General features: G+C 27.0%; 1 protein-coding gene across 1 annotated transcript in view; it reads right to left on the bottom strand.

The window, feature by feature from the left end:
• Positions 1-14,035, bottom strand: part of Np (serine protease notopleural) — a 182,079-nt gene that overhangs the window by 22,754 nt on the left and 145,290 nt on the right. The window contains exons 4-6 of the mRNA XM_075363429.1: positions 12,139-13,279; positions 10,176-10,277; positions 6,740-7,072 (exon numbers count right to left, since the gene is read on the bottom strand). Coding sequence (XP_075219544.1) covers positions 6,740-7,072; positions 10,176-10,277; positions 12,139-13,279 — 1,576 coding nt within the window. The remainder of the gene's footprint in view (positions 1-6,739; positions 7,073-10,175; positions 10,278-12,138; positions 13,280-14,035) is intronic.

Genomic DNA, 14,035 nt, shown 5'->3' with positions numbered 1-14,035 from the left:
TCGATAAATCAGCTTTTAAAGATAATATTATTACGAAATTTGTTCAATCAATAACGGCTTTTTAAAACATTGAATTATTAAGAAATCAACTGACATAAGCTTAAAAAAAATCTGAACGCTTACCATCAAATGAAAATTTCGGAATGGTCTGAACATATGTCCAATCGTATAATCACTTAAAATCATTAAAAAATAAACACAGAACTGAATTTGACTAGAACTCTTAAGTTAATTAGGCTACGAACGTTTTTTTAATTACGAAAATTCTAATAAACTGATTTAAGCTATAAAGATCATATTCTGGAAAAAGGTATAAAAATTTAAAAAAATGTTGAATTTTTTTGTAGCATTACAGGGACTTATGTGGGCTGAAAGCACTTTAACTTCTTCCATTAGCAACTCAACTAAATTAATAACCAAACCCATTGTAACATACAAAAAAGGATACCGGACTATGCAAGTCATTTCACTAAATAACAGATTATTTTTATATTACGTTTTAATATTTAATATACGTTTTCTTGGAGTCAAATATCGAGAGGATTTTTTAAAACTTCTCTGCAGTAGAGGACTAATATCGATTTAAAGTAGCTTTTAAAGTCACTTAGTTGTTTTACATCTATTATGTTGGTCCCGGTTTAGCAAATTATTGCAGTGCATGTTACATTATTTATTTGTTACATTCAGAAATTATTAGTATTTAACCTTGACTAGTTACGTCAAAAAAACAGTAAATCTCATTAGATATTTTAGGATTGTTAAATATTAAAAATTATATAAAGTAGAGTCAAGCTAAAGTCTTATTGGATTTCATTAAAAATTTAAAAAAAACTTCCATTCATATTTTTTCATAAAATGAAAAATATGTATTAATTTTAAAGAATTTTGATGAAATTATGATAACCTCCGGAAATGTTCCTTAAACTATTTTGAATAGGCCTAATATGACAGTTTTTATAAGGTAAATATTTGTAATTAATTATAAGGATAATTTTTAATTGATATTACTACCAACTAATGGGGCTTAAAATCATTATTATAAATTTCAATTTCAGGTGATGCACAATTAATTTAAAAATAATGAGTTTGTTAGAGACTTTCAAAAATTTATCTTGATAATTAGTTAAAATATTTATTTAATTTTGCTTGTGAGTAAATATTTCCAAGTGTGGAAAATAATAAATGAAATTCCTCGTAAATGGAAATTATTAATTTACTGTAAAGAATAATAAAGTTAATTTCCACTGAAGGAATGACGGTAAAAGTGTAGATCACTAATGGTTATAAGAAAAAAATAGGAAATAAAAATATATTAAAACCAAAACAATGTTGGGATTTTTTGTTTTGTATTTTGATATTGAAAAATTTATAAATATTTTTGAAACTAAACAGAAATGCTTGAGCTAATTGTAATATAAAATAAACGTATAAAATAATAATGAGCATAATGTTGGGAGTCGTTGGATCTACATAATCATAAAGATTTAATTTTTTGATTCAACATCCGATGTTTTTACTATACCCGCAGATATTATACCGGTAGTAATAATAAATAAATAAACTACTTATTCCCCAGTAAATCGATAAGTATTATAGAACAGAAAATTGTACTTTTATTCGATGATTGCGCTAAAATTAAATTAATTATGTTATTTTGTTGTAGAGTTTAGGAAAATGGTTTTTTCTATGATAGAAGTAACTGAAATATTATAATTAACAGTCCTAGCCTATAAAAATGAGTATTTTTTTTAATTAGTTACTTTCGTTGACTAATGTTATAAAAGATTCAGGTTAAGCGCGTGGTATCTTTCTATAAATATAAAAGAAGCCACTCGGACTAAACCTGAATAATGGGGACAGGCGGCTACAGACGAAAGGAATGTCACGTCGATTGATAAAATATGTATTTTCGATAAATAAAATATTTTGTTACTGTTTTTTATTCGGATTCAATGAAATGGATAATTAATGCGGCCGGAAAAGATTCATAAACAACTTTGGAACCCGGAAGATCATCGCGTTAAACTGTTACCGAATGAAAACGTACAGTCACGTGGAACAACTGTCCAGGCTCTTTATAAAAATGTTGATTAACTTAATCCGTGCATAACTACCGTTTAACGTTGGCGTCATCTTTAAAACCCTATAATAGCCGTTATATTTAGTTCTGAAAAAAATGTTCTCTAACGATTCAGTTAAATGAATATTAACTTTATTATGCCTACGCCCGCGATTAATTTTTTTATTACGATGCAAATTTTATATAATCTGTAGCGACATACTATAAACGAATTAATTTTAATAATGTGCATGGAATAAAAAAAACATAAGCAAAACACTTTGAAATTTTGATGACCGGTTCATAAATTGTTCGACGTTAAGACAATGATAGTGTTAAGTCGATATTTTTTAAACGCTCGATACGACATTATCGTGCACAGAACGACCTTTGAAGATCAAACACCTGTCATAAAGGTCAGTGAACTTGAACGAGTGAACCGTGCTCTCTGCGAATTTCAATTTTGCTGTTGTAAACAAACAACTGTCTGTGGCTTTCAGTATTTTCAAGGAGAGTCACTATTTTAAAGCTTTGCAATTTATAAGGCAATTATTCAATTTTATTAGATAAATATTACATTACATCAAGAAACAAGGTGCTTCCTTACATCTTTAAAAGATTATTTATGAATTCTTAAGAAAAAAAGATTTATTTATTTATTATTTTAAATATTATATTGATTTTAAGATCATTAGTTAAATCTGTCTGATCTAACACGAGTAAACTTTTCTTTTAATCTTTATCAAATAAAAGAAAGATAAATAAATAAATATAAATTTCTGAAATCATCACAAATTTACCAAAATATATCTAAAGATCTTTTTTGACGTGTACTAATCAGCATTATTGAAGTTTCAACATTTTGATTATAATTTATTTATCATAGGAAGGAACAAATATTTAAGCTACACAATTCTATTTCATTCCTTCTAAGTACAAAAAGAGCAATAAACTACTTCAATTGTTTCAATAATTTACCAAATCATAATTATTAATTTCCTCTGATTAAATAAAAAAAATATCAGAAATAAAAATAATATGTATATTTTTATTAAAAAATCAATTTTACAAATGATATTTTACTTGTAACAAATAAAACACCTGTTAAAAAATAGACACAAAATAATATTTTTAAACTTCTATCATGATTGTGTAGTTTGCAAATGTTCTAATTTTTAATGTGTTATTTCTTTTTAAGATATTATTTTGGTTATTAAATGTCAATAACATGCAATTATTCATGCATAGAGAAATTGCACCTGGCTTTGTTTTAACTCCAGTGATCTATGGAAACTGGTTCATTAAACACAAGCTATTTGAATTCATATCATTACTTCACTTCCTTTTAATGATCCAGATTTTGAGACGTAGTCAGATTTTAAAGAATGCAATATACCTTTTTGCTCTGAACGCAATATCAATTTTTTATTTTTCATAATATTCCACATCATTGACCTCCATGGTAAAATAACATTTCTGCCATTAATGAAAAAGGTTCTGGGTTCAACTAAACTCCTGATAGCTTCTATTTTTGCTTATGTTTTCAGCAATTTTTACTGTTTTCTTAATGTTTTTTTTACACTTTTTATTGATTCTTCTAGATTGATTTTATTCAATTTTCTTTCATTATATTCTCAATGGGTTGGGTTTTGTACTTTGAACTGTTCTGATTAAATATCTTTTCTCATTATTTCTTAATTTTTTACTCAGTTTATCCAGTTAATTTTCTATGATTATTTCCATACCTATACTTCAAATCCTTCCAGCCTCTCCTTGTTTCTTTTCCTTAATGTGTATATTTCATATGCAAATAGATTTACATTCCAAATATAAAGCTTTAGAAGATGTTTATTCAAGTTGAACTTCGTTTTTCTATACGACAACAGTTTATTTCTATTAAATGATTCCTTAGCCAATGGTATTCCAGGTTTTATTTTTTTTTTAAACTTTAGTTAAAATCACTCTCAACATCTTGTAGTGTATTAAATCTTGGTTAATTTGGTAATATTCAGATGAATTTTGGTTTGCTTGGCATTATTGACATGTTAACTAATTATTTTTCCATCCTACTCACAAAAAAAAGTATCAATAGTAGAAGATCAATTTGTTGAAAATAATTGTAGATAAATAAATATGCAGTGATTACTTTGTTTTTCATTTAAATCAAATGCTATTTATAAGTTTGTAGTCTCAGTAACTTAAGTAAGAATATCTTTAGGTATGTTAGAGGGAATTATGACCACAATTATTTTGTCAAGGATTTAGCCTGTTGATCGTTTACAACTTCATTGTCATCTTTTGATAGATAGATATACTTCTTAATCCTCCATCCTCTTAAAATATATTTTAATGCCTGTTTTCTCCAATTTTCTTCATCCATTGGTGTCAAATATACTTTCCATATATCTCTTATCAACCTTCCTTAGATTGAAAAATATTCAAATTTGTATGGATTTCCTCACTTCTTGAATGATCTATCAAATTACATCCTTTAAATTTTTTATAAAAGATGTATTTTGATCATTTGAATCTTCTTTATTCTCTTCTCACAAGCACTCAGGATTCATTATGATACAAGAATGTTGGAATTAGAAATGTTCAATAATAAACACTTTCATTCTTGTGGGAGTTTTCTGTCAGAAAGTTATTGATTTAATTTTTTATGCAGAGATTTTAAAGTTATAACACTAAGAAATGTTCTCTAACTTAACAATATATATATATATATATATATATATATATATATATACGTTAATTATATTCAGAATCTGCTATCAGCATCTGAACATGTATGAATAGTAGTATATTGAGATATTTCCTTTCTTTATTCTCTGACTTTCTAGATTTTCCTCTGTCCACACTTTACAGCCATACAGTGCTATCTTTCTGCCCTCCTATAATATTACTTAACTTCATATCAAATACATAACTAATTGTAATATTGCATGTTTCAACAACATTTTTGTATACTTGAAAAGTAGTATATTGATGGCAGTTCAATTTATTTCTTATTTTTCATGTTACATGGCATCATCTAATGCATTTGTTAAACTATTGATAAAGATATTTATGGTGATGTTAAAAATGGTAACAATAATTAAATGAAATGAATGTAAAAACTGATAACTTTAGTAAATAAAATTAAATGTTTTATAATTTTTTTAAATCGGTAAATATGTTTATTAACTGAGAATTCTGGATTTATGTTATTATCTCAATGTATGTTATTATCTTTGATTGGTTTAAATGACTGATTGTAAGGTTTAAGCATAGTTTTGGTTTGCCTTAAAAAAGTGAACAAAAATTTAAACATGTCTGTTTGGTGTGGAATAGAGAAATATTTAAAAATATATTTCTGAATGAGAAGAAAATTGTTGATCTTACTCGATAGTTTTTCACTCATTAGACATTGACACTGCTGCATAGGCCTTTTATAATATTTGATGGTAACGTTAATAAAAGTCAAACTAGAATTTTGGCCTGATAACATTATGCATAATTTATTTTGTTAAAATAATTTGCTACTAAGTTATATAGAAACCATATCTTTATAAGAACATATTTATTTTACTGAGATTAATCTATTTAAGATTCATATCATTCCTCTGTACTGTTAAATTATATTTAAATTCTTTTAAATAAGCCACCTAGCACAGAATATTGAAATGACATATCTTATATTAATTTTTCATGAAAGTACTTTTGCAGGATCCCGCATCCTCAGTCATGATTAAAATAATTGTGTTATTGCATAATAAAAAATTACTAAAATAGTGAAAATTGCATATTAATTTATACGAGTACTACTTACTATCTGTTGGAGTTTTTATTAGACAATTTCCCTCAAACACTAGTAGATGGTTTATCAAATTGAAATTTTTTTTTGTATTTATATATGCAATATTTTTTAAATATATTTATTTTATGTCATCTGTATTAATTTCTCATATTTCTAGAAATATTTTGATCTTATCTCAATATTTTGTACTTTGTGGTTTATTAAATAGAATTTAAATACTCATATAAAACATATTTTTATATTCATAAGCTACTGATTATTGGTTTGTAACATATGGTTTGTAAAAAAGAGAAAGAAATTATCATTATTTTGAATAAATACTAATGAAATTTTAAAAAAATCAATGAAAAGCTAGGAAATATTATTTAAAAATACTTAATATAGGATTAATACTTAATATAGGATACTTAATATAGGAAAAATACAGTAATATAGGATCAGTTCATTGGTAGACTTTAGTATATGCTAATAATTATACATCAGGTAGAATTTATTAAAAAGTAAGAAAAAGGAAAAAAACTTGAAATTATATTTATAGAATGAATTAACCTATCATGACAAATTTACTAAGCTTTACATTCTAATGATGAAATTTAACACTGCACCTCTACAGGAAGTCTGGTATTATAAAAAAAAAAGTTTACTGGTAACTTTTGGCAAATATGTGCTTTTTTAAACTGCTTACTTTTAGTGGAAGGAAAAACAAAGATGATTGAGCAAAAATAATTTTTTTGTTTCACAACAATTGTCTAACAAAGAATAAGTCTTTGAAGCTGTAGAATACTTCATTAAATGTCAAATAAGATTGTAAGACTACAATAACTTCTCTAATATATTATATATTAGCATTATCTATAATTAATTTATAATAATAAACATACCATCTCTAAAGTTAGACATATTGAGGTAGCTGTAATCAACTTCATTTTCATTCACATTTGGTTTAGTTGAAGAAACTGTTGTCATCGCTGTTTCTGACGAAGGAGGCTGTGTTAAAATAGTTGTAATCACAGAAGGAGTCGGCTTTTCTGATGGAAGTTGTGATGTAGTTTGAGAAGATGGCTTTGTAGGATGGAATGAAGAACTTGATACTGTTGTTGTCGGTTTCAATGTGCTTGTAGGTGTTTCCATTGTTGTAGTAGTGATTGTTGTTGGAGAACTTGTCGTTGATGTTGGCATTGTTGTGGTTATAGCTGATACAGGTACAAACGTCTCTGTAATGAAAAAAAAGTAGAGATTTATTTTTATTAATGAAATTAAATGTTATTGTAAAGATCTGTATATTATTTCGTTACAATATTCTTATAGGTTTTTGCTGAGTGAGATCGTCAACTTGTATGGTCGTTAGCTATTACTAAGTACCAATAGTATGCAGTGAATTACACCTATCATTGTTTATCTTATATGGAAATCGTTTATGGATGGGAATATCCTCATTAGACATAACATCAGGCTACTGTCATTTTATTCCTGTTTCACATCTTTTAATTTTTATGTTTATGCTACTTAAGATTTTCCAGCTGTTGTGAAACAATTAAGTTACAAGGAGATGCAATTTACCTACTTGATTACCACTCAAACATTTAAAATTCATAAGTAGTTGAAACAATTATTAACAAAAAAGATTTTTTTTATCTTTTACTATAGAAAAATTTATTATTTTCCTGTAGAAAAATCTAATGAACAAGAAATTTTATTATAATACTATAGCAGATAAATCATTTGAAGTTGGAATTGACGACAAAAATATCAGAGCGTTATGAAAATATTCAAAGTTAAATAATGATCAAATTTCAAGTGTTGATATAATTTTGTTTTATTCAACTTTTTATATGCATTTATAAATGTAATTATGCATTCAAAAATCTATACTTGTATTAAGTTGAAAAGTAGTCCACCAGTGCAGAAAATCATCTTCGCAGGATTTTATGTCCATGTGTTGTTAATAAATCCTAAAAATTATTGTTAGTTAAAAATCTTTTTACTTTTCATCTTCTTTATTTCTGGAAAGATCTTGTGATTTTAATATCATTTTTTATTCAGTGGACTGTCCTGTTACAAATTCTGACATCAATGAGGAAACCACCAATTTTAATTTTGATCAATGTCACAGTCACCCACACAGTATTTTGGGCTTGCTTCCCTGATTCTGTCAGGTGCACCCTCATCATTTGTGAAAGCAGTTAAAGAGTGAAATATGCTCATTTCTAAAACTATCTGTTCCTAAAGTCTTTTGTCAATGAGTACTGTAAAAAATGAATTCGTTTGGAAGGAATAATAGACATCATATGTCCTAACTACTGATAGGGAAGCATTATCTCCATAAAGCTCAATTTCTTCTCTTTTTCACAATAAGAATTTTTTATCTGCTGTATGACCTTTAAGTATGTGAATCAATATGATAACACATAATTTCTTCAAATAACTTTCAATGTACAACAGTATCTTTTTTAAAAGAGATATATTCCTCACAGCTGAGATTGTGAGAAAAACATACGCTTAGAACACTTGTGATAATGAATTCACAAAGAAAAGAGATCATAGTTCATCTGCTGGAACAGCAAAAGGTGTAATAAAATAATTTAAAAAAAATATCTTTGTCATAAAATATTTCAGAATTATAAAAACCATAGTGATGAAGTTTAGTTATTGACTTAGGAATGAATTATTACTTCATACAGTATTATTCTGACATAAGATTATAAATATTTATTCAATAATAATTAATGTATGAAATAGGCTAAATAGTTTGCTTTTTAATATTCATACAAACTGGAATGAATAGAACATGAAGTATACAAAATTAAATACAAAAAATAAAAAAATTATGATAATTTCAAGAAATTTATGTTAACATTTTAAATTAATAGAAGATTAATGTCAGAATCAGTAAAAAGTAATATAATTGAAAAAAAAAATTCAGGTACAGACATTAATATAAAATTACAAGAGCCTGTTATTAATAAGAAATCTGGTACATCACTTAATAACAATTGATATCCCCCACAAAGTTTTGTTAAGATTGAAGATATTGTTTGTGAATTACAGAATGTAGAATGGAACACTACAATTTTGAAGTGTTTAAAATAATTTATGTTGTTCGCACAAATAAAGCATTATTCATTACTATAATTTTGTTTTAAATTATTTTTATTGAATATTAAACAATTTAGAATTGAAACAGAAATTTTATCCAATGAAAAACGTTTTAATTTCTTGTTATTTTGTTTAATATGTTAGACCAAGCACCCAGATTGACTTGATCTTAAAGGTAACAGTAGAATAATACATAACCTTTGAGCTAACTGATTTAAAATATAATAGCTTATTTTTCCTGTTAAAAGTTAATTTCAGTTCATTTGATTTCATATTACCTACAAAAGAAAGTTCAGCTTACTCAAAAAATTCAGAATGTTTGCTGGTTATACAGATGACTTTAAAAATTTGATAACGTATAAAACTATCTAATTTCTAGTTAGAGATCTGTACTATTACTTTTTAAAGTTTTTTTCTTAGAGATAAAAGAAGGGTAAAACTTACTACATTTGACATAATTCATTTGCTTCTATTTACTCTATCCTTTCTAATAAAACACAATAGGCAACATTTCATGATTGACATTAAATAAATAAGTGATAAGCAGTGAATAGCAATCGGAGATTGTTTGGGGTCTGGTTACTATTTGATAACAACACAGCTTAGAGAAATGATGCAGTTATGTTCAGTTATTAATAACAATCATATAACTTTAAATTCTATATTATCAAGATAAACATGCTCTTTCAATGCTTACATTTATTAAAAAAATGATAGCTTAGGGATTAACTCAGTTTTTTTTATATTTTAGGTATAAACTATAAACTATTCCAATCTCCTTAGAGAGTCACTGTTATTATGGGGGATGATCATTCTCTCCTCATCCACCTGTATTCATTACCACTGAGCCCTTCTGGCCAGGATAGTTATTATAATAATTAGACCAGCCACCACAATGCCTACAAGGTTGTAAAGGTAATGGCCAATGGAACAGCTGCTTTTATAATGGCACAATCTTAGGGGTTGTCAAAGGATTCTGTTTTATCTTTTCAAATTACAAAAATTATCCAAGTAATGGGTGAGATGTCTATTTAGCTCACCAAGTAAGGACCTCCTACTCTAAATTTAACTCATTTTATACTTTCTGTCTGTCAATTAGCATTAAATAATACATAAAATTCTCTAAAAATGAAAGATTTACAGAATTTTTTACACATTTCTAACTGTTTATTCATTCTTAAATAATCCAAGTAATAAAGATTTGTTAACAAAAACTATTACCAGAAATTTCAGTTGGAGTAGTCGGTGCGTGTGTTGATACAGAAATTTCTACCCAGTTTTGTGTAGTCAGTGGTGGTAAAATAGTGGAAGTAGTGGCAGTTGCTATAAAAGAAAAAAAAATACTGTAAAACAACAAGTTCTTAACTAAAGCATAAAATAAAAAGTACATAAAAGAAACTTGTAAAACATAATGTACATCTGTTAAGCAAAATAAAACAAAGGCTTAAAAAATATTTACTAAATGAATTATTTTAATTCAAAAGATATTACTAACAATTAAACGCTGTATATCTAATTGACATTTAAAGTTACATTCAATAAATCAGAAATCTCAGTAAAAAAGGAAGTTGGTAAGTTGTGAAATCTTCTGAAGTGTAAATATAGAAATCTAAGTAATATTCTTATTTTCTTACTCAAATCACTCTCCTCATCTATTATTATAGTCAGCCAAAAAAGTAATTATATTTTATTTAGGAACAAAAAATCTTTTAAAATGTATTAAGGACTTTACAACTGCACAATGCTAGCTCCTAAATTTGCTAAGTACTATAGTTACCAAATTATAGGCAGTAAAGAATTAAAGTACGTTTTTTTTATGTCAAATAAGAAACAAGAATTTTCACATGAATTCAACATTTACTGGAATAAGTCCTTCCTACTTTGTTTTAGTATTCATTCTGGTGTAAATTGTAAATAAAAGAGTCAGCATTTAATAATGTAAGGAAAAATTGCTGAATTCAATTGAGAAAAAAACTTTTAGCTTCCTCCTATGCCGAGTGCACTTAGTCATGCCAGTTTGCATGAAAGGAAAATAGCTGAATTCAATTGAGAAAAATCTTTTAGCTTCCTCCTACGCCGAGTGCACTTAATTGCCATTTTGCATGAAAACTGTACCATTATGAACAGCTCAAGCCTGAAAAATTTGATTAATAATTTAACTTTACATAGAGAAAACTTTAAACCTGCAATTTATTTTTAATTTAAAAAAATCGTTTTAATAATAAAATGGTATTAATCAAAATTATGATTTTATCACTTTATTAAATATGAAAATAAAACATAATGAATCAGCAACAACAACTTAATGAATCATTTCAATTTTAATCAGTGAATATGGTTTCACTTACATTATTTCCAATTAAAATCTATCACGTAAACAAACTGCTATGCCACAGCAGTGTGGCTGCATCAAAAAGTATGTATCATTATTTGTTAATAATACTCAAAACAATTATGTAATTAAATTATAATAGTAACAAAAGTTAGTCAAAAAACACTAAAAAGTGAATTGATTGAACCAGTACTTTAATAACTGCTATACTATTACGCACAATAGTATTTTTCATTATTACTACTAATATGCATGTTGGCTAGATCTTAAGTTAAGTATAATCAAAATATAACATACTAATATTTTCCTGAGATTAGGTAAAAAAGCAAGCCAATACATACATATTAAAGTATTTGCTTAAGACCAGTTTCAGTTAGAGAAGTAGTCTTACCTGATTTCAGGTAGATCAGTGATGAGACATCTAACTGAACTTCAGTGACGAAAGTATGTTCGTCACATAAATATTAAAATTTAACTTCCTTTGTGGAAAGTTGACAATTGAAGGTCTACCAGTTCTTGATATTGTCTGTTGGTCTCAATTTTGATAGTCTCTAATTAATAGCTAATTGGATCTGAACTTGGATTCTACTGTAATATTGTTAATAGCAGATTGGAAACAATATTGAGGAATTATTATCACAACTTTACATGAAAAAGGACTTATTTGTTGTAAGATATAATGATAAAGTAAAAAGTATTACACATTATGAAACTAAAACCAGAACTCATATAAAATTTGTTGTTTATAAATTATAATTAAAAATATCATAATTTTAAAACTGATATTCAAATTTCATTAATTACACATATTTTTCATACTTCTATTAAAGTGTGTATAAAATACTCTCTTACAAGGACTGTCTGGAGTAGTTGCTGGTTTTGTTGGAGGTTTTACTGGTACTTCATCTACAGTTGTCCACGTCACTAATGCTGGTGGAATTGTTGTTGATCCACCGACCAGATTTGAATTATCTTCATTTTCAAAATACGTTGTAGATCCAGGTGTAGATACTGGTTGAATTATATCATTACTTATTGTTGGTTTTGAGTGTTCTGTTGTTGGTTTTGCAGAAGGTACAAAAGTTGTCACAGGTACTTCAACATAACCAGGAACATATACTGGTTTTTGCGGTTTAAGTAAAGCAGGTGGAGGTTTGCCTCCTGACCATGGTCTTGATGGGATAGGGCTAGATGTTGTAGTAAATGGTTTTTGTCCAAGTGTTGATGGCTGCAGGATGGATGATGTTGTCGCTTTCAAAGGTTTTGCAGTGGTTGAAATGGGTTTAGTTTGATTTGATGGTTTAATACCCGGTCTAACAACCGGTTTGGATGTTGGTTTTGAGGTTGGCCTTGAAGGCTTTGTTATCGGTTTATTGGTTGTTACAGTAGGTTTAGATGTAGGTTTTGGTTTAGGTTTACCTGAAACAGTACTAGGTTTAGTCACTGATGCAACAGTGGAAGGTTTACTCAGATCAGGTTTTGCAGAACTAAGGAAAGGTCTTACAGGGGTTAGAGGTTTCTGAGTTGTTGAAATAGGTTTCTTTTGGGGCAGATTTGATGAATTGAAAGGCTTTGATGTTGTGATAGGCTTTGGAGCAATAGTAACTACTGGAACAGTCGGAAAATGTGTTGAAGGACCTAGAGATGTTTGATATGATGATGTAATGGGCTTTGGAGTTGTATTGGGGCCTATATTACTGTGAGATGAACTGAAATAAGGTTTTGAAGAAGTTATTACAGGTGGCTTGGCAGTTGAAGTGATATTATAAATATATTCTAAATACAAATTATCATTTGAGCCACTTCCAGGAAGTTTATTTGTTGTTGAAGATGTTGCTGCTGTTATTGGAGGTTTAACTGTATAATTATTTGATGGTTTTACTGGCTTTTTCACAGGTTTTTCAACACTTTCTGCTTTTTCTGGCTCTGTTCTTGATGTAGTTGATTGAATATATGTAGGTGTATTGTTATTAATATTATTGTTTCCCTGAACCTGTGGACAAAAATATAACATATAATAGATTTGCCTTAACTGTAAAAACAAATAATAATAATAATTTTGTATCTATATATATATATATTTGAATTAGGTAGGATGACACTTACCTTATATCATTATCTATACTGAAGAATACTTTTATGATTTTCTTGCACATTCAGTTGATCCTATCTTTTAATTGTTCACGTAACATTACATATTATAAATACTCAACATTAACAAAATAAAATCTTGATAAATACAAAAAAAAGTGTTAACATTTTGGGTATAAACTTTAAAATCAATTCAAATCAAAATGGAATTAAAATTCATTTTTTTCCTTTTAAATTTAAAATTTAAGATTTAAAAATCAAAATTAAAAGTTAAAAATTTCGACATATTTAGCTTATATCCAAAGTTTTAACAAATTTTGTCCTATTGTATGTATCAAGATTTTATTTTGTTAATGTTGTGTATTTATAATATGTAATTTTATGTGAACAATTAAAAGACTGGATCAACTGAAGATGTGGGAAAATTGTGAAAGTATTCTTGTGTATATATAATGATATAAGGTAAGTGTCATCCTACCTAATTTAATTTTATTCTGTACTTGGTGGATCAAGTTATTTATTTATATTTGTATAGTATAATAGTACAGAGGAATATGAGTCATAAAATTGACTATATATATATATATATATATATATATATATATATATATGTATGTATAAAATTTGTGTTAGTTGTAACATATAACAACTGAACTAG

This window comes from Lycorma delicatula, chromosome 4 (genome assembly GCF_047948215.1).
Source record: "Lycorma delicatula isolate Av1 chromosome 4, ASM4794821v1, whole genome shotgun sequence".
Lineage (NCBI taxonomy): Eukaryota > Metazoa > Arthropoda > Insecta > Hemiptera > Fulgoridae > Lycorma > Lycorma delicatula.
This window is presented reverse-complemented; position numbering and strand designations above follow the sequence as displayed.